Source organism: Heliangelus exortis, chromosome 3 (assembly GCF_036169615.1).
Source record: "Heliangelus exortis chromosome 3, bHelExo1.hap1, whole genome shotgun sequence".
Lineage (NCBI taxonomy): Eukaryota > Metazoa > Chordata > Aves > Apodiformes > Trochilidae > Heliangelus > Heliangelus exortis.
Genome location: NC_092424.1, coordinates 79478559 through 79501541, shown reverse-complemented (window position 1 = coordinate 79501541; position 22983 = coordinate 79478559). Strand labels below are relative to the sequence as shown.

The following is a 22983-nucleotide window of genomic DNA, read 5'->3' as shown; positions in this document are numbered from 1 at the left end:
ACTGTAGTTCTGCAAACAAACACTTCTCTTACCTATGGAGTCTGGCATGGGTGTACTGCAAGAACACACCTGTATCTCCACGACTCTGAAGAGCTCGATCCCAGCTAAACTGATAATCAGATGACAGAAGACCCCTGAAGTCCTGGAACAATAAATTAATGTCACCTTAATATGGCTCTCCAGCTCAATTTTTAACTTTTCACAGAAGGCAGAAACAGCTCAGACTCACCTGAATTATTAGTGCTGCAAGACCAACTTTCTCTGCTGTCTCCACAGGGTCTTCTATCTCTTTGGTTGCTGAAGAGAAACACAGAAAAAGAAATCCTAAGTCTGCAGTAGCATAATGACTCCCTGGCTGAGACTTGGAGATGCCAATAAAACTGAATCCTCTAAAACTGTGGACAAGCAATAGGGACACTGTCAGAATGCATACAGCAAGAAGTCCAGGATACAAATCTTCCTTAAAAGCTGAGATACAGCTGTTTCAGATGGGCTTCTTCCCACTTCCCCTAGTGTGTGTAACACTCATTTTAAGGTCAGAAGGTTTCATTACAACAGGCTAGACAGACAACCTCTTCAAAATGCAGGCAATCAATCTCCAAGATTAGGAAGAGAATGACAGGGCAATTTAGATTTTGCTTAAAAATTCCAAGCGGTAGGAAGGCATAAAGAGTCAAAGAAAAATTGTTTCAATGGCTAAGAGAGCACTGGGGACATTCAGGGACTATTTGTACCATCCACTGTAGATACCTATACTCAGAGAACTGGAACTGAGAGAATTATAGAACAGGTTGGGTTGGAAGGGACCTTTAAAGGTCATCTACTCCAACTCCCCTGACATAGGGAGGGACACCTCCCACTAGAGATCAGGTTACTCAAAGCCCCATCCAACCTGACCCTGAGCACTTCCAGGGATGGGGCATCCACTTCTCTGGGCAACCCAAGCACCTCACCAACCTCAATGTAAAAAAAAAATTCTTCCTCATAATGAAAACCTACTCTTTTTCAGTTTAAAACCATTGCCCCTTGCTGGGTGTTCCAGCCCCCTGACCATTTTCATTCCCCTCTGGACCTGCTCCAACAGGTCTATGTCTTTTTTGCCCTGGGGCCTCCAGAACTGGTCACACCCCCACTCCAGGTGGGGGTCTCACCAGAGCAGAGCAGAGCAGAGCAGAGAGGCAGAGTCCCCTCCTGCCCATTTCTTGTGATGCAGCACAGACTACACCTTGCTTTCAGGACTGCAAGTGCAGGTTGCCCACTCATGTCCTATTTTTCACCTACCAGTATCCCTCTCTGGAAGGCTCCTCTGAATCCATTCATCCCTCAGTCTGTAATGATACCACTGACTGCCCTGACTTAAGTGCAGGGCCCTGTAACTTGACTTGGTTGAACTTCATGAGGTTTGCACAGGCCCACTCCTCAAGCCTCCCTCTGGGTGACATCCCTTCCTTCTCCCAAGTGAATCAACTGCAGCACTCAGCTTGGTGTCACCTGCAAACGTGCTGAAGGTGCACTCGATCCCCTTTGTCATTGATGAAGATATTAAATAGTATTGGTCCCAGTACAGACCCTTGAGGACACTGCTTGTAACTGGTTTCCACCATGGGCACTGGGCCACTGACATGCAACTCCTTGGACACGGCCATCAAGCCAATTCCTTTTCCATCTAACAGTCCATTTATTTCATCCCTATATCTCTAATTTAATAGTAAGACTGTTGTGGGGGACAATACCAAAGGCCTTAGGAAAGCCCAGGTAGATGACATCCATAGCTCTTCCCTTGTCCACTGACGCAATCATTCCATAAAAAAAGGTCACTAGACAGCATGATTTGCCCTCCTCCCTGGGTAGACAGAACAAGAAACTCTCCGAAGCTCCTCAAACTTCACAGCCTGAACTTAAGTCTATCACCACAAAACTGAATTAATCAGGAAGAGTCTAAGAGAGAGAATGTCCTCACAACAGCTGCAGGGACAGGTCTGGCAAAGCTGTTCCCAGCTTTTTCACAGCAGGGAAGATAAGGAGCATCCTGCCATGTACAGAAATGCATCAGAGGGCCTGGTTCTTTTCTTGTCTCACAGGGAAGTTCACAAGGCCAAGCTGGTGCTCCAGTTCATCACAAGTACAGTAAACTTGCCTACATAACAGCACTCTAGATGCTGGATCTCCTAGGAAATCAGTTTTACTTCTGTTTGGACCCACAACCTTGGCCAATTAAACAATTTATGCTTTTGACACACATAAAGCTTTCTCTTTTTAAACTCTGATCAGAGTGAACTCTACCAGGGTCTCCTTTTCTTGTCTGCTGGAGAGAAAAAACAATTTTTATAATACTCTTTTACAAGGTAAATCTGTTCTCTTTAGCAAGGGCCAAGTGCATTTTTTATTGTGGCATATATTTTTATATCTTTGTTTTGTATATTTGTATATTTGTTTATATATTTGTGGTGTGTGTGTATATATATATATATATATATATATATATTTATTGTGGTATATGTAATTTGCAGAGCTAAGCTTACAATTTCTTGTCCCAGCAGAATATGGAGAGTTGAGGTGTTCTCTTAAGGCACCACTTGAACTGAACCAGTTTTCCACCACAATTTTAGTATACTTCAATTTCTATCTTTTGCTTTGCTATTTCTTTGTGCCAGGTCAGGAAAGCTAATTAAAAAAAACTAAAAAAACTTTGAGTAGCTCATACTAGTCATACCTTTGCTGTTTACAAAATTCAGAAAGACCTAAGCTTGAAAAGTATAGGGATAGTTCATAGCCCTGAGAAGTCTCAGATGGATATGCATTCACAAGGTGTGTTTAGATTACATTATTACACTTCATAACTGAGATTTGCTTCAAAACAGAACAACTGTCTCAGAATTCACTTTTGTTTATATGCTTGACAAGATGCAGCCAAAGCCATCTAAGAGAAAGTAAAGCAGCAAAAGAAACAATAGGCATCATAGAGAGGATTTTTGTGGACTGCAGGATTTGTTTAGTAGAAAGAAAAAGGGTACCAATAATGAAAATATAAATAGAAAAGGAACTGTGTAAAGTTAATAGCAAAGGAAAAGTTTATACAAATGTATTTAACTAATCAGCTCCAGCTCCACACAGACATGATTTTTAAATACAGCATTGGCCCAGCTACCAAAATCTTTCCAATGACACAGAGGCATTTTGATGAAATATCTTCTACTATGTATCCAAACTTCAACCATTGAAGACATTGCTGTAAGTCAGGGTTTTAAGATTTCTGATTTAAGAAAGGGGAAGTAAGGAAGGAAATCAAATACAGAGGGGAACATTTCTACAAGCACAGGCAGGATTCAGGATCTAATGGATAAACCCTGGGGAATGCAGCAGTGCCATCTGAACACCTCATTTCTTTTAGCTGTTCCTACCACCTGTGCAATGGAACACGGGTCTGTACCTCTGTTGTGCCTGTACAGCCCAGTATAAAAGTTTGGTTTTGCACCCAGCTCTGATACTAACCCTTAAACTGAAGCTCTAAGCTCCATTCCCCTCTGAAGTAAAACTGGTTTGAACCAAGGGTCATCATTCTGCCCACCTACCCATCCTTCTCCATGTCCACTCTACACCCAAAATTACCTGGATTAAAAAAGCTGAGGAAGCAGAGCAAGGAAGATAAGATTGCTACTTAGTCTTCGTTTAACTGAAAATTTAACTTCATTGATTCGGTTGAGGACCTCACTCCAGAAAGCACACGAGGGGGCAGCCTTTCACTGGGAACTGCTTCAATCCTTCCTGCATCCAGAGGAAGCAGCTCTGGGGCCACAGCCCGAGGTGCAGGCAAGCATCCTCTCCAGCAGGTTCTGTGCAACCCAGCGACCTCCTGGGGACTTGGGAAACAGTCACAAGGCAGTGGCTGCAGACAGGCTACGGTCAATTTTGCCAGAGGGAACTGTCAGAGCTATAAATCCTTCGGATTAAATCTGATTGATCCCTGTACTGCAGCCCTAACCCCACTATCAACTAATTTGTCCCTCAGGAAAAAAGCAACTGTTGTCCCCCAAGCATAGGTATTTCCTTCCTGGTGCAAAATCACAAGGAAGTAATTTCACTGAATGTTAAAATTTGCAGATCTGTAGTTCAGGCAAGTTCAGAGGTGCGAGGGATTATTTTAACATTATTTTTATCATAGAAGATACAAAAAGCACCCAGATAGGGTATGTTGCTGCGATTAGTCTGATGCAGGGTGAAGGGTAGAAAAGGTGACACGTTTTTGATCAACATAGAACATAAAAAAGAAATTAATAAGACCTGAGATAGCTAACTTTTTGCAGAAGCCATGTTCTGTAACATCCTTGAGCGAACTTCATTTAAAACATCTTCCAGGAAAATTACTTCTCCTCTCCGTGTCTTCATCCCTTGAACTAGACCAAAGGACACATGCTGGCACCTGTGGTGAAAAGCAGCAGGACCTAAAATTACATTTTAACCAGGAGACATGTTTGCAGTATTTGTTCAGAGCTGGATTCTTACCAGAAAACAGCAATAACAGCTGAATAAATAGTGCTCCAACGTGGGAAGCTGGGCGATGGAATCAGTAACTCTCACTTCAGCAACCAAAGCTCCATATTTATGATATAGTGGGAAAATTATGATCAGAATTATGAAAACCTGGTCATTTGCATGCTCTTGGGAACCCCTCCTGCTACAATACAAGCCTTAGTACAGAAGACTCAAGGAAGTAAATTGAGGAGAGGCAGGATGTAGACAGATCAAATTACTGCGGCAACACAGATCTGTTAATAACATTAGAAAGGGAGTCATAATCATTCTATTGTGGCCACATTAAACTAAAAGTTTAATCAATCACTGCTAATAATAAAACATTCATTGCTGCTCCTCACAATAATCTCAAGCATTATCCTGGTTCCATAACTTAAGGTAATTTTACTGCATATGTATGCACTGTGAAAGGAGGCAGACTAACATTCCTGTAGGCTAAATCCTATATTTAACCACAAAAGATATGCAGTCTGTCAGAGAGGAATGTGATTTATTCTTCAGATCCATTATTGACCTTTGCTCAGCTTGCTAACAAGATTGGTAATTACCATGAATAACAGTGGGGATACATTTCCCTGCAAAAGATAATTCAAGCCTGAAGCACAATTCAAACTCAGATTTCAGATCCCAGCTGAAGTATCACACTTCAAAAAGTAATTATTTAGTATCCTAAAAGTTATGCCCCAATTCTCTAAAGGATTGTTTCACTTTTTCCCATTTTAACATGGGCACAATCAAGAGGTTCTCTCCAAAAAAGCACTCCGCTGAAATTCCAATGTAATTATCCATTTTTAAATAAATAAGTAAATATTTTAGGTTCATAAACACATACCTTTCTGCCCAGTCATAGCCCATGAGCTTCAGTATTTGGAACAAATGTTGAAAGTGATTACTTTGACTTTTATCTGTCTAGGGAACAGAATTGGTCCATATCAGAAAGCACTCCAAGTTTGATAAGGATTAGCTTTTAACACACAAACACACAACACCACAGAGCCTGTGCCAGTAAGTCACTGCAAGCAGAACTATGACCTATGAAGAGAGGCATGACTTAGGAAAAAAAAAATCTAACAGCTGGAATCTATAGCAATGGGATTTTGCATTTTATCAGAAAAATTAATCTTCCTTTTCAAAAATTATTATTCCTAGGTCATGAAGACAAGGCCATGAACTGCAATGAAACATTGGTGTTCTTTCTGGAGAAACATAGTCATAATCAGTGTTTTCACATAACCTGTGAACTGCCTACCATTCACTTCAGAACCTTGCTGCTCTTTTTATATTCCCACAGCTTGGGAAACCAAACTTTAAAGCTCCTTTGCCTTAGAAACAGAACACCTCCTTAAGATCTCTGTCTCCAGAACCCAAAAGTTTATTTTATCTCAAATGTGATTTGGGAAGCTTTACATCGTAAATCAGGTGTGTAACTTAAAAATAAATAAACTTTTAAATTATCACGTTTTCATGTTAATGATGCATCTTATGCTTTGTTCCACTTCCAATCACTCTATCCTGTGATTCAAGGAAGTTTCTGATGGAACTTTATGTCTAACCATTATCTTTGTGTACCTAGCTACAGCTCTTGCTACAAAGTTCACGTTCCTACCTAGCTGCTTTGACTGAGTCACACAAACACTTCTTTTTTCCCCCTGGAAAAACACTGCAGTGATAACCAAATAACCACCATTTTCTTATTTGTTTGGTGTTCCAAGACAGGGAGAGAGAGCACAAGGAGTGAAGTGCTTATCTGTGTTTTTCTCAGCTCCACCACTTATTAAGCCCCAAGCAGCTGCCTTCTCTTCCACAGCTGCTCACACCCTGCTCCACTCCTACCCATCACTTTTCCCTCTGCAGATTCACAGGCAAGGCTGATAAAAAGACAGTGGTGGTCAGCACCTCAGTCAAGGCCTTCCAGGCTCTTTCCCATGCACCTTACATCTGAGTGAGGCTGTTGGCAAAGCCAGATCTCCCTCACTAGAAGTTCTCCCAATAAACTTGATAAATTTTAGATTAAGGCCAACTCACTCTACAGCAAGGCCAGGGCTGCCTTGCTGTTTCCTCTGCTCCCCTCTAGGTCTGGATTAATCTCTATTCTCCTGTTTTATGAGAGGTTATACATGCCATGAGAGACTGGGTTTATTTTGTGTCTACAACAGCACCTCCCTCATCACCTGGACCATGACTGTGGGATATAAAAGCCTCCTTGGAGGATTGCAGTCTTTAGTGAGTAGATAATGTGACAAATCATGACAACACTCACTGACAAAAGACTCCAATCCTCAACTCAATTGCTTCCTCCTGACTGTTCATAACAGAATTTTCAGCTAAAATTAAATTAAAAGTTGACTTAAAATTGTAATTGCTTATCTTGACCAATGTATATAGAAATAGCATACAGAAGAATATCTAAAATCATTAAGAGTAAATAATGATATAATAATAATCCAACATCTTTTTAAAATAATCTTTTAAGCTCCCATGGACTAAAGAGCATCAGAAAAGGCCAAAATCAGAATACCTGTCAGGCAGCACAACCTGAATGCCAGGTGTCAGCTGGCCATCTGAAAGCCAAGTATCAACTCCTGTAGTTTTGGGATGCTGAGTGTTAACTGCAAGAAGCATAATAATGTGTGTTTATGATGTCTGAGCTACCCACCTAATTAAAATTGCAAGGAAACCAAATTTGGAAACAAATACTAAGAATACCACGCAACTTCATTTCTGCCTAAAAGTAATCCTCAAAACATGGATGTGCAAGTTAAAAAAGATGAACCTGTAGACACTACAATTTCATAAAACTGATTTTTAACATAGCTTCATAGCATGGTAAAAATAACACACAAATGCTCAAAAAGAAGGTTTGTGTTGTGAAAAAGGGCAATTTTTATCTTACAGGCCTCAAAATTATAAATATCCAATTATAGTCTAAGCAGTTAGCTCTAAGGGAGAAGCTTGCAGTTCAACAGCACGGATTATATTTAATTATAGAATCATAAATTTGCTGAATTGGAAGGGCCCCATCAAGATCATAAAGTCCAACTCCTTTCCCTGCATAGGTCACTCCAAGAATCATACCATGTGCCTGAGAGCATCATCCAAACACTTTTATATATTAGAATTCTCTTCAACTCCTTTAAATGCAACATTCATCAGAATCTTAGCACCTCTTTAATAATACATGCTGCACATTTTTAAATGCTTTTGAACATTTAGCTCACATCGCTGCATTTTTATGAAATAAGTAGGATTTCTTTAAAATGGAAACTGGCAAGTGCACTGATTTACAGCATTACAACTAATAAATCAACTTATTATTCTTTTAAATAAGTTGATTTGACAAAAATAAGCTGATGCTATGAAATAAGACTGTCTCTAATTTTCTTGTAACAAGATGAGAATTCTGAAATGCACTTTATTTCATAATTATTCATTACTGATACTGCTGGCATTGTTAAAGAACAAATTAATCAAACCAAGAAATATTAAAAAATTCCCTCTCTACAACTGCTCCAGACTGATTAAGCAGTACTTTATGTGAGACTTCTACCTAATGAAACCAGGGCACTGTTCGAAGCCATAAAAATTTATATTTCAGATAAGATATCAGGACTGTAGTGTAGACTTGGATTCATTTTAGAACACTCATTTCTACAATTCTAAATTAACATTTTATGATCCCTTATATTCTAACAGCTTTTTTTGACTTGCTTAAATATTAATTACAACATTTATAAAGAAAATACTATGTAAATTGAGTAAAAGCTCATCTAAAATTAATTGCAAATAATTTTTTAAAAAGGTAATAACTCCAGAGATTATTTTTCAACCGTTCTATGGGTCATGAACTAAAAGAAAACCAAGAAACACTGCCACACTGAAGCACAGTTGCTGAGCATGTATTTTACTGCCAAGAATGCCATGTGCCAAAGTCATACTGGGAGCAAGAGGCCCCTTAGATTGTTGACTGTGTAGTGTTTGGTGAATCCAGAATGACTTACCACATAAATCATAGTATCCCAGCTATATTTATTCATTCGGTCTATAGCAGCAGCAAGATCTCTGAAAGAAATAATCATAGAATCACAAAATTGGCTGGGTTGGAAGGGACCTCAGAGATCATCAAGTCCAACCCTTGATCCACTACCACTGCAGTTACCAGACCATGGCACTGAGTGCCACATCCAGTCTCTTTTTAAATATCTCCAGGGATGGAGAATCCACCACTTCCCTGGGCAGCCCATTCCAATGCTTGATCACCCTCTCAATAAAGAAATTCTTTCTAATGTCCAACCTAAACCTCCTCTGGCACAACTTGAGACCGTGCCCTCTTGTCTTGCTGAGAGTTGCCTGGGAAAAGAGACAAACCCCCACCTGGCTACCCCCTCCTTTCAGGGAGTTGTAGAGAGTGATGAGGTCTCCCCTGAGCCTCCTCTTCTCCAGGCTGAACACCCCCAGCTCCCTCAGCCTCTCTTCATAGGATCTGTGCTGGATCCCTTCACAGCCTCCTTGCCCTCCTTTGGACCTGCTCCAGCACCTCAATATCCTTCCTGAACTGAGGGGCCCAGAACTGGACACAGTACTTGAGGTGTGGCCTCAGCAGCACTGAGCACAGGGGCAGAATCACTTCCTTGGACCTGCTGGCCACGCTGTTCCTGATACAGACCAGGATGCCATTGGAAATGGAATGGGAAACTACTTGGATTTTCACTCAAACATGCCTCATTATTTGCCTCTTGGGAAAATAATTTTATGGAAGACTGCCTGACTAGAAGGATCCATGTACACCTGACACTAAAAAAGAGGACATGTGTACTTTGTTCAGGACATTTGAAATGTTTTTTTAAATGACCAACTATGAAAATTACTGAGGAAACAGTTCTTGTGATTGGAGTAAGTCTGGCCTCTGTCTGCCTGCTGGGACAATCAACTGGGACACTTGAGAGAAGCCACCTTCTGGAAAACTAACTTGAGTGCTCAGTGTTAGCTTACATGACAAAACCCTCATCTTCACACACACAGAATAATAGAGAAACAATTTGCTGAAGCCCCTTGAAGGGCTGTCACAGGAGACAGCCCTTCAACCCTGTGTCCCAGGCTGAACCCACCTCAGAGGTCACCAGGAGCATCTCCCAGGCCACTTTCTGACTGAGGGAGGTGACACGGAACACATGGGATGCAGAGGAAAAGCATTTTGCAATTGCATGAGACTTATTATGGGATGCTTAGGGAGGGAACCAAAGATGAGAAAAGAGAGGGAGATGATAAAAGGGACAGGTGGCTTGTAAACAAGTTGTTGGTTGGTCTGTTTGTCTGGTTGTGCCCTGCACCTAATCAGCACAGTCTGCCCTGTCTTCTCATTAAATTTAAATTCAAACTTTTTCTGGCTGAGGGCATCTCTCTTCTATGTGCACATGTGTTTGGAGGTACAAGCATCAATAATTGGATTTGAGGACTACAGCTCCTACAGGCCATGCATCTGTGTTGCTGATGGGGCTGGAGGTGAGTGAAAGGAGGGGATAGCAACTGGAGTCTGACCATGGGTGACAGAGGCAAAAGTGTCTGTGCTGCCAGCAACTGGAGCAAGGGCACGTATGGCTAAGAGCAAATATCAAACTGAAGTAGGCAGAAAGAAGCTGAAGTGCCCTGGGACCCAGGTCTGTTTGTGAGCACACAGAGGAGTCTGTACTGTGGGTATCAGGTGGGCTGGGGGAACCATGGGGGCTGCCTGAGAGACCTGCATGTCTGTGCACATCTCTCTGTATGGAGAAGGCAAGAGGGGAGAGGGAGGATTCAGGGCCATCTGCTAGATGGGCCACACACCCAGTTACCAGAGGGATCTGCTATGATTGTACCAGGAACTGGAGCAGGGCTATGGGCCCTGGGGGCTTACAGGCCCATGTGCCAGCAACTGGGGAGACCTGGGGACCCAGGGGCCAGCAAATGGGCAGACTGAGTGCTTAAGTTCAGCTACTGGAGGGATCCACATTGTGCCTGCATACTCTGTGCATACAGTACATATTACTTAAGTGGATAATATGTCATAGCCATACATATACATACATACATACATACATGTATGTTTCTTCACTCTATTAGACCTCCACCTTCCTCCTCACCAGCCAGAGAGGAATAAAATGAGGCCACTCCTCCTCTCTGAGCATTTTTGTCTGCATTGCCCTGTTTGACTGGCTGTGTGTGTACATGTGCATGTGTCTGTGTGCCTACTGGGAACAGCAGCTCAGCTTTACTACTGGTTGGACCTGTGGGCACAGAGCTGTGGCAGCCTTCCCTCTCTCTGGCTACAGGATTTGGCAGTTCCCTACTGTGCAGGATTGACAGACTGCATCTCTCTAATAACCTTGTCCTGAAAAGCTGTACACAGTTTACCCTGAGGGCCAGACATCTGATTTATTTACATTGCTGGCACAAAGAAACAGTTACAGATTACATATTAAAATACCCAAGAGGAATTCTAGGATACTGATAAGAAGATAGGAAAAGAGTGATAAAATTGATAGTACAGTGCTGGTGGTCCACTGAGTTAATTAAGACATGGCTGAACAAACCATTTTTTTCCACATCATGCAGCCAATGAACATTTTAAGCAAAGGTATTTATAAAACTCATTATTTGGCCAAGTCTTTATCAAATGAAGAAATCCCAGCTTTGTTTTCAATGTCAGTAGCTGGATAAAGTATTGTGATTTATGGAAAGAGACTGCTTAAGGGGAAAGAAAAGTATTTCAAAGATATTTTTCCTGAGCCATTTTCACCCCATCATAGTTACATTGCTAGTTCCAGTTACAATTGCTCATTTATCAAGGTGTTCCATCCCAGAAATAAAAAGCTGCAAAATCTGTACTATCAGTTACAAGTGTAATCATCTACAATAAAGTTTACTGGCAAGATAAATAGCAGGGAACACAGATGGGCTGACTTGCCTTGTTATATAAAGTGATGTCCCATCACTACGCATGACAGTAGAAAACGATGAGAGGTCTTTCTTTTCTGAAAGATCCACAATCCCTGTCCCTTTTCTGTAAGTTGAAAGAAAGCACTGAAATAATTGCAAATCAGATCTAAAGTAAATCATGTAAGTAAAGTTCATGTGAGACAGAGGTCAGAACCAAAATGAAGGCTTCTTGCCACATAACCCCCCTCACTCTAGACAATCCCACTCTATTCTTTGACTGCCTCCTTTAAGTCCCTCTGAAGACCACTCCTCTATGTTTGCTGTCAGCACTGCTGATGCAGGAGAGCCACCTGCCCACATTCTGGCACATTCCAAGGCTACAGCTTCTGTCCCAGTTCAGTCAGGCAGTTTTTCAAGGCAACAATCTAATCTAACTCTGCTCCTTACATGGCACATGCTGGTACCCAACTAATTAACAGCATAAAAGGTTATCAGGAATTAACACTGTCATTGTACCTGCTCTGCCATGGCCAGGCTTCTGTGCTAGCTTACACAAGTAAAGGTGAACTTAATTTTTAGCTGTGATTACACAAATCCTGTTGGCCTTCTACTCAGGTGGCTACCAAAGTGATCTAAAGAAAACTCTTCCCTCGAGATGATGTACACACCTCACTCACCATATTTCATTTGAAATGCAACTGAATTTTCAAGTAAGCTACAGCAATACAGTGAATAAGGAGTTCATACGTAGTTTTCTGAAGGAGTCCTTTATCCTCCAACATCTTTAGAACTTCCTGGGACTTCTCTTGGTAAAATGATTCTCCAGAATATTCATCAAAGTGCACTCCTAGACGCTGAAAAGTTCCAAGAACACCAGAGAAAGGAAACATTGTTAGATTGAGAATAATAATTTACTCAGACTAATTCAGATGACAGGCCTGTGTCACGTGTCAGATAAGGGTGCAAAGATTACATTTATTCCAGAAAATATCACTGCATTGTTAACAGGAAAGGATGCTTGGACTTGATTTAATTGATTTCTGCATTAAATCAACCTCCCCAACTTTAATACGGTGCTGGATATAATGCTTATGAGAAACTAACAGTAAACTGGGGAGAGCATTTAGTACCAAAAATCTGAGGTAGGTCTCTAACTTGCAGTGCTGAAGGTGAAATCAGTGGACTGTAGAGAAGTTACTGGAACTTGAAACCAATTTTATTTAAAAAGGATGCTAAAAGAAATTTTAAAATGCAAGAGCTGCTCACAAACACTGCTGAGTACACAGAAATCACCATTACTGGGAAGGCTGAAGGTACTTCTAGGAGAGACAGGATGACCTTAACTGTCTAAACTGGGTAAAATGTAATAGCACTAAAGACAAAGGTTCTGTCTGAGAGCAATAAAGCTCTCAGTCTATCAGCTCAATACTTATTAGTTTTAAAAGGAATTGGGAGATAAAGATCCAGCTGTACCAGTCATCATGTGATCAGTGATGAGTGACCATCGTGATGCAGCTGCACACACAGCCCAACACTCACTCACCCTAACAGGACAGCTTTCTACTAGAATTATCAAGGCTGTGTCTCACTTAGGAGAGCTCAACTTAGAGTACTTAGAATGAATTCAGTTATTAACTGAATAAATTTCAGTTAAATTTATGAATTGAATAAATTCATATTTTCAGTGAATAAATTAAAGCACAGCCAGGCTATCTGGATTACCAAGGAAAGGGCAGGCTCCTTCTCTTTTAACTTTTCAGTCAGGGATGAAAGAAGATGTGACCAATTTCAACACATACATCAAGAGGAAGTGAAGACAGAAAAGTGCCATTTTGAGTAAAGAAGACTAGAAGGAAGCAATATAAACCTAGTCACAAATTCTTTGGAGCTGCAAGCTAGAAAAAAAAATGTCTAAGCTGAAACAAAGAAAATCACCTCAACAGCACTTGGTCACTGTTTGGTTGGTATTCTTGATTATGGTGCTATGGATGCAGAGGGGATAATTCCAACCTAATGTGCATGCCTGGCTGTCTGAGCACAGAGGTTATATACAGGTTAGATATGCATATTCATTGGTTTTACAGGAACTTATTAGCATTTGCAAATGTCCTTAGCACATGAGCACTTAAGCATGACTGTGGTCATCCTCGGTGTCTGACTCCTGAACTCACTCTTTATGCATGCTCTGTCCATCCTCTGTCTTATCCTTATCAACCTCTTCTACACAAAACCAGCCTGTTCTGGTCTAACTTCCTCTATAAGTCCCACTCCAAGGGATGGTATCCCAAGTCTGCTTCCTTATCTATCCACTACACATCTTTAGCAACTACTGAAAGTATATCTCATTCTTCCACACTGTATCTTATCAAGGAAAGAGTCCCAAGTCCTGGGTATCAAGGCCCATAAAAACTGGGCATGCATTCTAGAATTTCACTAAAGGAATGTGGGAAAGAAAAACACTAGTTGGTTTTCAGATAGACTTCTGAGTAAGATTACTTAGTATTAATACCAAGAGACTGGATTCAGGACAGACGATGTATCTTGCTCCTGTTTCCCAAGTTCATAAGATTAATTTTGTGGTCAGTAGCACAAACTTCTCTCATGAAACTGTGTACCACCTCCATTTTTGGGATTAGAGTATGCAACAGGTGGCTGTATGTTAGCTCAACTCAACCTGCAGGTAACTTAAGCACTGATTACTATTGCAAGCTCTTCCTGCTGTAATGACTTACACTCAATTTAATATGCAACATATGCAGCTCTGCATTACATTAGACAAGAAATGTGAAAACAGAGTTATCTCCTAATACAATTTATTACCTAGAAACTGTTAAATTTAGTGGGTTGTTGCTGATTTCAGAGATAAAGCAAAACTGTGCAATGTTTATCTGAGACTGATTTGGTTTGCTGCCTAGCAGCATACTCAGGGCTTTGTGGCTTCTGAGAAGGCAGAAAAAAATCAATTATATGGACACCATTAAAAAAAATGTACCTAGGTTGTTAGCAACAACAGTGACAGTTTGCTTGGGTGTTAAATCAACTACTGTCCTTTTTCAAAAGAGAATGGGGCATACCCTGGCATATTTAGAAACATCTTCCCCACAATATTGTTTGGTTTACTGGAAAGGCAGTGAAATGACAACATTTCAGCAAACTCTTTTCCTAAGACAGTCCACTGTTTGGCAGTGTCTTGGATGAAAAGGTTCTGTACACTGTCAATTAAATTGATGGAGCAACAGATAAAGAGACCATTTCACCAACAACACAGAAAAAGCAGTGGGGGATTTGTACCTCATAAATCCGGATGTATTCCTCAATACTGAAGTCTCTAAATTGTTTCCAAAGTGACAATGTCTGCTCATCATGTTCCTCCATTCTTCTAAAGAAATCCTTAGCCAGCTTTTTTGTGTCTTCATCTTCTGCTGCTTTGTTAATCTCCACATACACCTAAAATATAATGACACTGAAAACACTGAAGAATTATAACCCCTTCCTCCTACAAAAAAAAAAAGCAGAGCCAAGTTCTGCAAGAACAATACAAACCATTTAAAGATGACTTTTGTAATATCAAAATTTTAAAGCTGGGTTAAACTAACTCATTTCCTATTTAGAGGATGAATGAGTAGTCCAGACTCCAACAGGAAAATGTGCAACTTATCTTGGAACAAGACTAAGGCCATAATTCCTTACTACTGTAGCTATCATCCTCTTCATAACCTTGAAACAATTCAGCAGCAAAGTATGGAAGAATTAATTTATGCATCAAAGGGAAACCATCAGACTTTTAAACCAGAACCTATTCTTCAGAGGACCACAAAGTTGGTGAGATTTAACATTTTACAAGCTAAAAAAACCAACCCAAACCAGTTCTGATCCAAAGCTCACTTACTTGTAATGCTGCATACCCATCCTAATACATGCTGTCTCCTGGAGGCTGAAGTCAAACACATTAATATGAATAAATGCACACATGCTGAATCTCAATTTACTGAAAGTTTTACAAACTTTTGTATTAGCCAGCCTTAGCTATGTACAATGAATTTGTCTCTCCAGCTTGGAAAAAGCTGAGGGGTGACCTCATGGCATCCTACACCTTCACCAAGGAGCAGAGCAGAGCAGAGCAGAGCAGAGCAGAGGGGAAGGTGCTGATCTCTCTGGTGACCAGCAACAGGAACACAAGGAAATAGGATGAAGCTTTGTCAGGGGAAATTCAGACTGGATATGAGGAAAAGGTTCTTCACTGAGAGGGTGGTCAGTCACTGGAACAGGCTCCCCAGGACACTGGAAACAAACCTGTCAGAGTTCAACTCATCTGGTTGAGTTTTAGGGTGCCTAGCCCAGGGCTAGGGTGTTAAGACTCCCTTCCAACTCAAGATATTCTATGATTCTGTTCTATGATAACATATTCCTTTATATCTAGAGACCAAATATCTGCCTTGACAGTAATTCCTTCCATTCCACATATAGCATTTTGAAAGCCCATGGAAAAACTTTTCAAAAGCAAAAGTACTATGTAAAAATAATTAAATTCACTAGTGGCTACAATATGTATTTAGATGCAAGTAGTTCACTGCTGTTGCAGTCTTTGGAGGAGAGTTTTGATCCCCAAATCACAGCAACCCTGATAAAAATAAATAATTATAAAAACTTCACTCCTGCAATGTTCAGACAATAAGTTTTGCCAAAAATACCATGCTCAAATGGGTTCTACCTATTAAAGAAAAAAAAGCTTCCACAGCAAGTTCTTGAACTTTTCACCTCCCTTTTATGTCCCAGGATTTTTAAAGATTTTAACAGGCAGCACTGCTGATAAGCCTCAAAGATTAATTTTTGCTCTGCCACAAAAAGGAAATTTAAAGTTCCCCCACCCCCATCAGTTGCTTCACACGTTCTAACACACAATTCCCACCAATCTTTGTTGTTATAAAGCAAAAATAATGCAAAAGGCATATTTGCATCTGATTTCTGACCAAAATGGAAAGTGCAAAAAGGCTTGGAAAAGTATATTTATTTGTACATAAATCTTTATAAATTAACTATAGGAAAGATTCTGCACACAACAGCAGAAAAAAACAGCACTTTGAAACACATCTCAGTTTTTTTATATAGTCCAAGAATACAGCCAAAGAAACAGTTAAAAACTGGTAATATTTGAGAAATCACTCAAACAATTAGTATTTCAGAACCTTTTGCAGTTTGACTGAATGCTGTTGTCTGCACTTGAAGGTAACTTTAAGGTCACAGAGCTTCCATGCTACTGCAATAGATGCTATTTCAAACATCTAGTGCAAAAATTCAAGTATTTGAAATTTAAATCCTAAGAGACTCTCTTCCTAAGAAGAGAAGGAAATTATAAATAAAAAATTAAAAATATGCAGCAACACAGAACAAGAAAAATAGGACAACTCCATGTTGTCTCTTTAAATCAGTCCTGCAGCTCTAAAACACCTCATGTCAAGAATCTATCAGTTTTATTGAGCAGGCTGCAGGGATGAAGGAACAAGCAAACACAAATTATCTATATCAAAGAAGCTGGCAATGCCTGAAGGAGCTACTGTGCCAGATAAACAATCTGCCTAATATGTATTCAGCTGTAGAGTATCCAAGTATTCAAACTGTTTGTTCCTTTGCCAGTAAACAGATTTCTGTGAAAACAGTTGTCCTGTGACATCCTGTCTGAACACCAGCATTAGCAATAATTTCCATCTCCAGCTCAGAGGGTGAAGCACAGCTCAGCTTTGTAGTAAGAGAACACTTGGAAATGCCAGACAAGAACCCTGACAAAGCCCCATCAACATATGAGGTCTTCCTTTTAAAGGATGAGGGCTTTAACATTAACATTAGCCTTTCAGAAACTTGTCCTTATGGTTGTTGGATGTGTGCAGGTACACAGAAGGGCAACCAAGGTGGTGGTGAAAGGTCCTATGAGAAGGGGATTGGGATTTAGTTGGGAAAAGAGGAGGATCAGGAGAGACCTTATTGCTCTCTACACCTACCTGAAAGGAGGTTCTAGTGAGGTGGGTGTTGGCCTCTTCTCTCAAGTACATAACAATAGGACTACAGGAGATGGCCTGAGGCTGCACCAGGGGAGGCTTAGACTTGACATTAGGAAGAATTTATTGACTGAAAGAGTAGTCAGGCACAGGAATGGGCTGCCCAGGGAGGTGGTGGAGTCACCACCCCTGGAGTTACTGAAAAAATGTGTAGACGTGGCACTTCAGGACATGCTCTTCTGGGCATGGTGTTTTTTTCTGGGTTGATGGTTGAACTCAGTGATCTTAAGAGGTCTTTTCCAACTGTGACAATTTTGTGATTCTGTGAAGTCACGTTCTCTCACACAGTGTTTTTGTGTTACAGCCAGCATGGTTATCAAGCAAAAATCAATTAAAATATCAAAAACTGGTGAAAAGCTTTTTTGCTCATTGAACTGTATAAAACAAGAAGCACCATAAGAACTGGTAAAGAGGAAGAAACAAGTACTAACTCAGATGATACTAGGCATATTTGAACAGAGCAAACCAACAACCAAGATCATATTAGTGCTGGAAAAACAAGGCCTGTTAAACTACCTCAATCTTTATTGCTGGCCTGGGTAGCCCATTGAATCAGTTTTGTCCCTGACACACAGAAATGCCATTTATAGCATTTGCATCATGCTGGTGGGCATGATGGGCAACCTCCTGTAGTGAAACAGCCTGCTGAAAGGCATTTTTCTGCACACAAGTCAGCAAAACTGCACCTTACAATGCTCCTGGCTCTTTCAAACTCATGGAAGAAAGAAGAGTTCTAGAGAGCCAGAACAGTATTCTGAAAAGTGATAGTTCCCCCTCCTTACCTACAGATGCCAAAGCTCCATATTAGATACTAAAAACTTTAAAGATCCTTTTCCCCAACCACAGTGAATTGTGTATTGAGCAACAGAAATTAAATATTGCTTATTTTAAAAACACTAACATCAAGAGAATCTGTACACCATACAGGCCCCTTCTTTTCACAACTGTGGTAACTAACACAATGCAGTGTTAGATGTGAGGCATCACTTCCACCACAGTTACCACACTGAGTTCAGTGGTCACCTGTGTCCAGCTGGGACAGTTTATATCAGTCAGGCCAGGTGTGCTGGTAGCAGCAACCAATGCAACCTAAGTATCCACATGATTATCTCCCTTATGGGACAGAGTTTTCAGCCTTATAAAGCCTTCCTCTGCTGCCATGGTTCAGGCTAGCACTTGTCCTTCAAGCAAGGTAATTTAAGTCCAACATGAGTCTCACCATGATGCTGCAGAGGTACCATTCTGTAAAAAACTGACAGCCAAGTTAAAGAGACTGCCCTCTGAAGTCCCTAGTTGGCCTTCTCTAAACTTACCTCAAAAAGGTGTTGTAAAGGACTGGATTTTAGCTTTTCTCTGTTGCCAAAGAGTTGAAAACCAACACCCAATAAGCCTTGAATAAGAATTAAAAACAGAGTTAGATAATAGCCCAGAATACACTGTTTTGTTAGGCTGTTTTCATAAGCAAGTCTAATCTTGACATTGTATGTAATAAAACAAATGCCTTACATTTTTAAGCAATATATGCATTATGAATTAAATTTATAAGCAATATATATATATACACATATATAACGGTGTATGCTACAAAAACAAGAGTATAACTTATTATACCCACTGCATGAAAAAAAAAATTAATCCCAAAACTATAATAGCTAGAAACTAGTAAGAAATACTATGTTGGTTTTTCAACCCCTCAAAAATGGAATCTGTGTTTCTGAACTTGGGAGAGAAAATGATCCTTAGACATTAACCATCTGTAAATGAGAAATCACACAGTGGAAACTGTCCAGCAACAGAACAGACTCAAAACTTCTTGTTTTCCTTCCTCCCTTCATAGCACTAGCATTTCAAAGACAATAGAAACTGGGACAAAATATCACCACCTTTTGCTGCATGTTGAGAACATGCAGCTTATTTTCACATCTCTAGTTCAGCATCAGCATTTTCCAAAAGCCATCTGAAAGGGCAAGAAATCCAAATGGCCAATTATTTTTTTATAAATCAAAAGAGCCCATTAACTCCCATAGTAATCTAGTAATGTTCACCCTGCAGCCTCTCAGATTTTCAGAGGCTGCTTTTAAGGCCATCTCATTCCTCTGAGATTACAAGGACCACGACTGATGTGAAGAAAGCCTTGTAAGGAAGAGGTATGTAGTTATCCCTTTGAAAAGCCCTCTACAACTTAACAAATAGCACTGTATCAAGAAAATTCCTCTTGGAAACACTGAGTGCAACAGAAGCTGTGGCAGACTGAGGAAGAAAAATAAATTAGGGCTTAGGAAAGAAAATGTGTCTAGTCCTATTGAAAGGGAGTTCCTTTAAGGATAACTTGTTCTATGTGTAATGAGAACTTGATTTCCTAATGATCTCTCTTAGATATTACTCTTTTTTTTGAGCCCAGAGAGAATCCACTGTGCCTGCAAAAACTGAAGCTGGAATGCTAGACTGTATTATAGGGTAGAAAAGTGTACAAGAGAAAAAAATACCAAAACATACCAAACTGCATGCCCCAATCACCAAGGTAATTTATTCTTGTTACTTCATGCCCCAGTGCAACTTTGAGATTTGCTATAAAATTCCCTGATAAGGAAACAAAATTGGTATTACTATTCAGTTGTTGGCAGCCTCACAACAAAACAGTTTTCATTCTGTGTATGATCTGCATTCAAAATGAAAAGAAAAGACAATCAGATTAACTACTCCACAGAATTTGCTAAAATACTTCAAAACTAAAAGCAGTAGTGTTCTAAACAGGGCAAAAAAATTGCCTGGGTACTGCAAATGTGCAACAAAGTGTAGCACAAGACAGTGATAAAAACATACAGGTGTGTATATGCATGCACATACTGCAAAGTGCATCGACATGAAAAACACTTTTTAAAGTCTTCTTGTAGTCTCAAAAATCTGTGAGAAATGTGGCAGTCCACATAATTTCTGTGACACTCGGGCAGTCTTACAGCAGGAGGCTGAGCAAGGACTCAAAATTCACAAACTGCTGTGAACTGTGACATTGACCAGAGAAGGTCAAGTCCTGAATCTCTGTATAGTGGCTGGAGCAGTACTTAATATACTCTGCACTTAATATGCTGTGTCTGATACCCTCCAAATTTACCCTATCACTTAACCACATCCTGGTTCTGACTGTTATTATAACAAAACCCCTTAATCTTTCTCCCGAGCTGAGCTACAACCACAGTATTCCAAAGATGTGAAATACCTGGATCCCTTTCTCTATTTTCCTGTGCTTCAAGGGAACCTTTTAATTGCAATACTGGTATAAAAGGATGCAGCAAGCTTTCTCTTCTTTTATTATAAATTCATATTATAGTTTGCAATTACTTTCAATTCCATTCTCTGTAGTCAATTAATTCTCTTACTATTGGACAAACATTGATCTACCAAATAATTTTTTTAATTTCTTTTTTTTTAATAGCGATGGGTACAGAAAGAGAATGTGAGGAACCAAAAATATGTAATTTAACTCAACTATTAGTCCATTAAGAGGCAGAATTAACTTTATGTAATTAAAAATTATGCATGATACATTGGATATAATTAAAAGTAAAACATTATTAGCTGCAGAGTTGCTGTAGGAACTTCTAATAACCTGCTTTTTTGTGTGAGAGAGGGAAAAGAAGGAGAAATAATATTTTCTATATGCCATTAGAGTACTGCACAATAACCTTATTTATTATTCCATTACAAATGACAACATCTGTTAGAAATCCTGGCATGAAGTAATTAACATATAAAAGCAAGCTTTTTCCAAGACAGCCACCAAGACTTAACTGACTGCTCTGCAGCCCAGTGCAAATTGGAAATTTAAATTTCAAAGGACTCATAACACCTCAGTGAAAACTGCCCTGAGTGTCTCTGTTGAACAGTTTTAAACTACTTCATTTAACGTTCACAGTCATAAAACTACATTATGTGTGACTTAATAAATCTGCCAGCAACACATCACACTCCTTTCTTCACTGCATAATGAGCAAAAGGTTTTTAATTAGCAAGTCGAGCTTGACACAGACACTCCAGCAGGAGTGAAAGGTTTGCAGCATTCTCTGTCAAGTGAAACAGGGAAACAAAGAAACCCTCTGAGGAGGCAGTAAAATGCATACGTACCTATTATGGTGGAACGCAAGTGTCCTATGTGAAACTTTTTGGCAATATTAGGAGAGCTGCAAGAAATTTCCCAAAATAATCTTTGTTCAGCACAGAAGACTTCCAGATCACCAAGACAAATTAACTCAACTCATACAGATAGTGGAGCAACAGAAATAAACCCACAATTTTCAATTTCCCCTTAAAAATCTCTGAGTAGCTTCTGTTCTAGACAGAAAATTCCTCTATCCAGCCAGTGTTACAGATCCAGCCATCCTCTTTCCAATCAGGATTAGTTAACAGCCAGTGTAACAGAGGAAAAAAAAACCCAGACAAACCCAAGCAACCCCACACCAAAGAACCTTCCAATCCACAACAACACTAGTGACAAAAGGCTTGTACTACCTTCCCACTTCTAATATTTTATACATATGGATTGTTTTCCTCATGCCTTTATTAGAGAGAAATCTCATACCAGAACAGGGGATCTCGTGTACAAGACTCAGTAAACAAAAATCACACCTTCTACCACTAGAGCCCCCCTCCCTAAAAAAACAACAACCTACAATTGTTTACCCCTGATAATGTAATGGAAGTTCAACTATGCAAATTCACCCTCCAAATTAAAGACTGTCCATGACTATGGAAGCCTGCAGAGGGAGTGTTAAGTGAACAAAACTGTTTAAATATAAAGAGATCCAGGTCAGCCACTTTTCATTCCATACGTACTACTGCAAACAACACTGCACTGGACAGAAATTTTGGGGCCAGCAATTGAGAACTTTAGCAAGACAAAACCATGTCTGCTTTAGTAAGTTAGGAAGGAAGGTAGTAAGGTGAAAAAAGAAATGGGTTAGTGGCTGGAAATTTAGGTGATGTTTCTTGGTAGCAAAATTAAAAAAACCTACTTTAAAACTAATGCTATTATGTACTAAATGAGACTATTCTTAGTGGAGGGCAGTGTGATATGTGAACTCTTTAAATAACAAAAATATATTCTGGAAAAAGATTCTATTCCTTAAACATAAATTACATGCTACCTGGCAAACATAACAAAGTACCAAATACAGATTAATATAATACTGTAGCAAAATTAAAAAAACCTACTTTAAAACTAATGGTACTATGTACTAAATGAGACTATTCTTACTGGAGGGCAGTGTGATATGTGAACTCTTTAAAGAACAAAAATATATTCTGGAAAAAGATTCTATTCCCTAAACATAAATTACATGCTACCTGGCAAACATAACGAAGTACCAAATACAGATTAATATAATACTGTAAATATGGCTTAATTTCATAGGTAACATACATTACATTACAGCAATGAATATCAATCAGCAAAATAGCCATCAGCAGACAAGGCAGTTTTCTAAAAATA

General features: G+C 39.7%; 1 protein-coding gene across 7 annotated transcripts in view; it reads right to left on the bottom strand.

Moving 5' to 3' along the window:
• RARS2 (arginyl-tRNA synthetase 2, mitochondrial) overlaps window positions 1-22983 on the bottom strand; it is a 34622-nt gene that overhangs the window by 5864 nt on the left and 5775 nt on the right. For 4 of the 7 annotated variants that reach the window (XR_011725348.1, XM_071741399.1, XM_071741396.1 and 1 more), the window contains 11 exons: window positions 21621-21676; window positions 19995-20078; window positions 18812-18888; window positions 14737-14892; window positions 12193-12299; window positions 11474-11569; window positions 8532-8592; window positions 5366-5442; window positions 4296-4420; window positions 230-297; window positions 33-142 (listed from right to left, as the gene is read on the bottom strand). Coding sequence is in view for 4 of the 7 variants with exons in the window: in XM_071741399.1 (XP_071597500.1) it covers window positions 33-142; window positions 230-297; window positions 4296-4420; window positions 5366-5442; window positions 8532-8592; window positions 11474-11569; window positions 12193-12299; window positions 14737-14892; window positions 18812-18888; window positions 19995-20078; window positions 21621-21676 (1017 nt within the window). In the remaining 3 variants the exon portion in view is untranslated. The remainder of the gene's footprint in view (window positions 1-32; window positions 143-229; window positions 298-4295; window positions 4421-5365; window positions 5443-8531; window positions 8593-11473; window positions 11570-12192; window positions 12300-14736; window positions 14893-18811; window positions 18889-19994; window positions 20079-21620; window positions 21677-22983) is intronic. The other 3 variants (XR_011725349.1, XR_011725350.1, XM_071741398.1) reach the window with 2 other exon arrangements.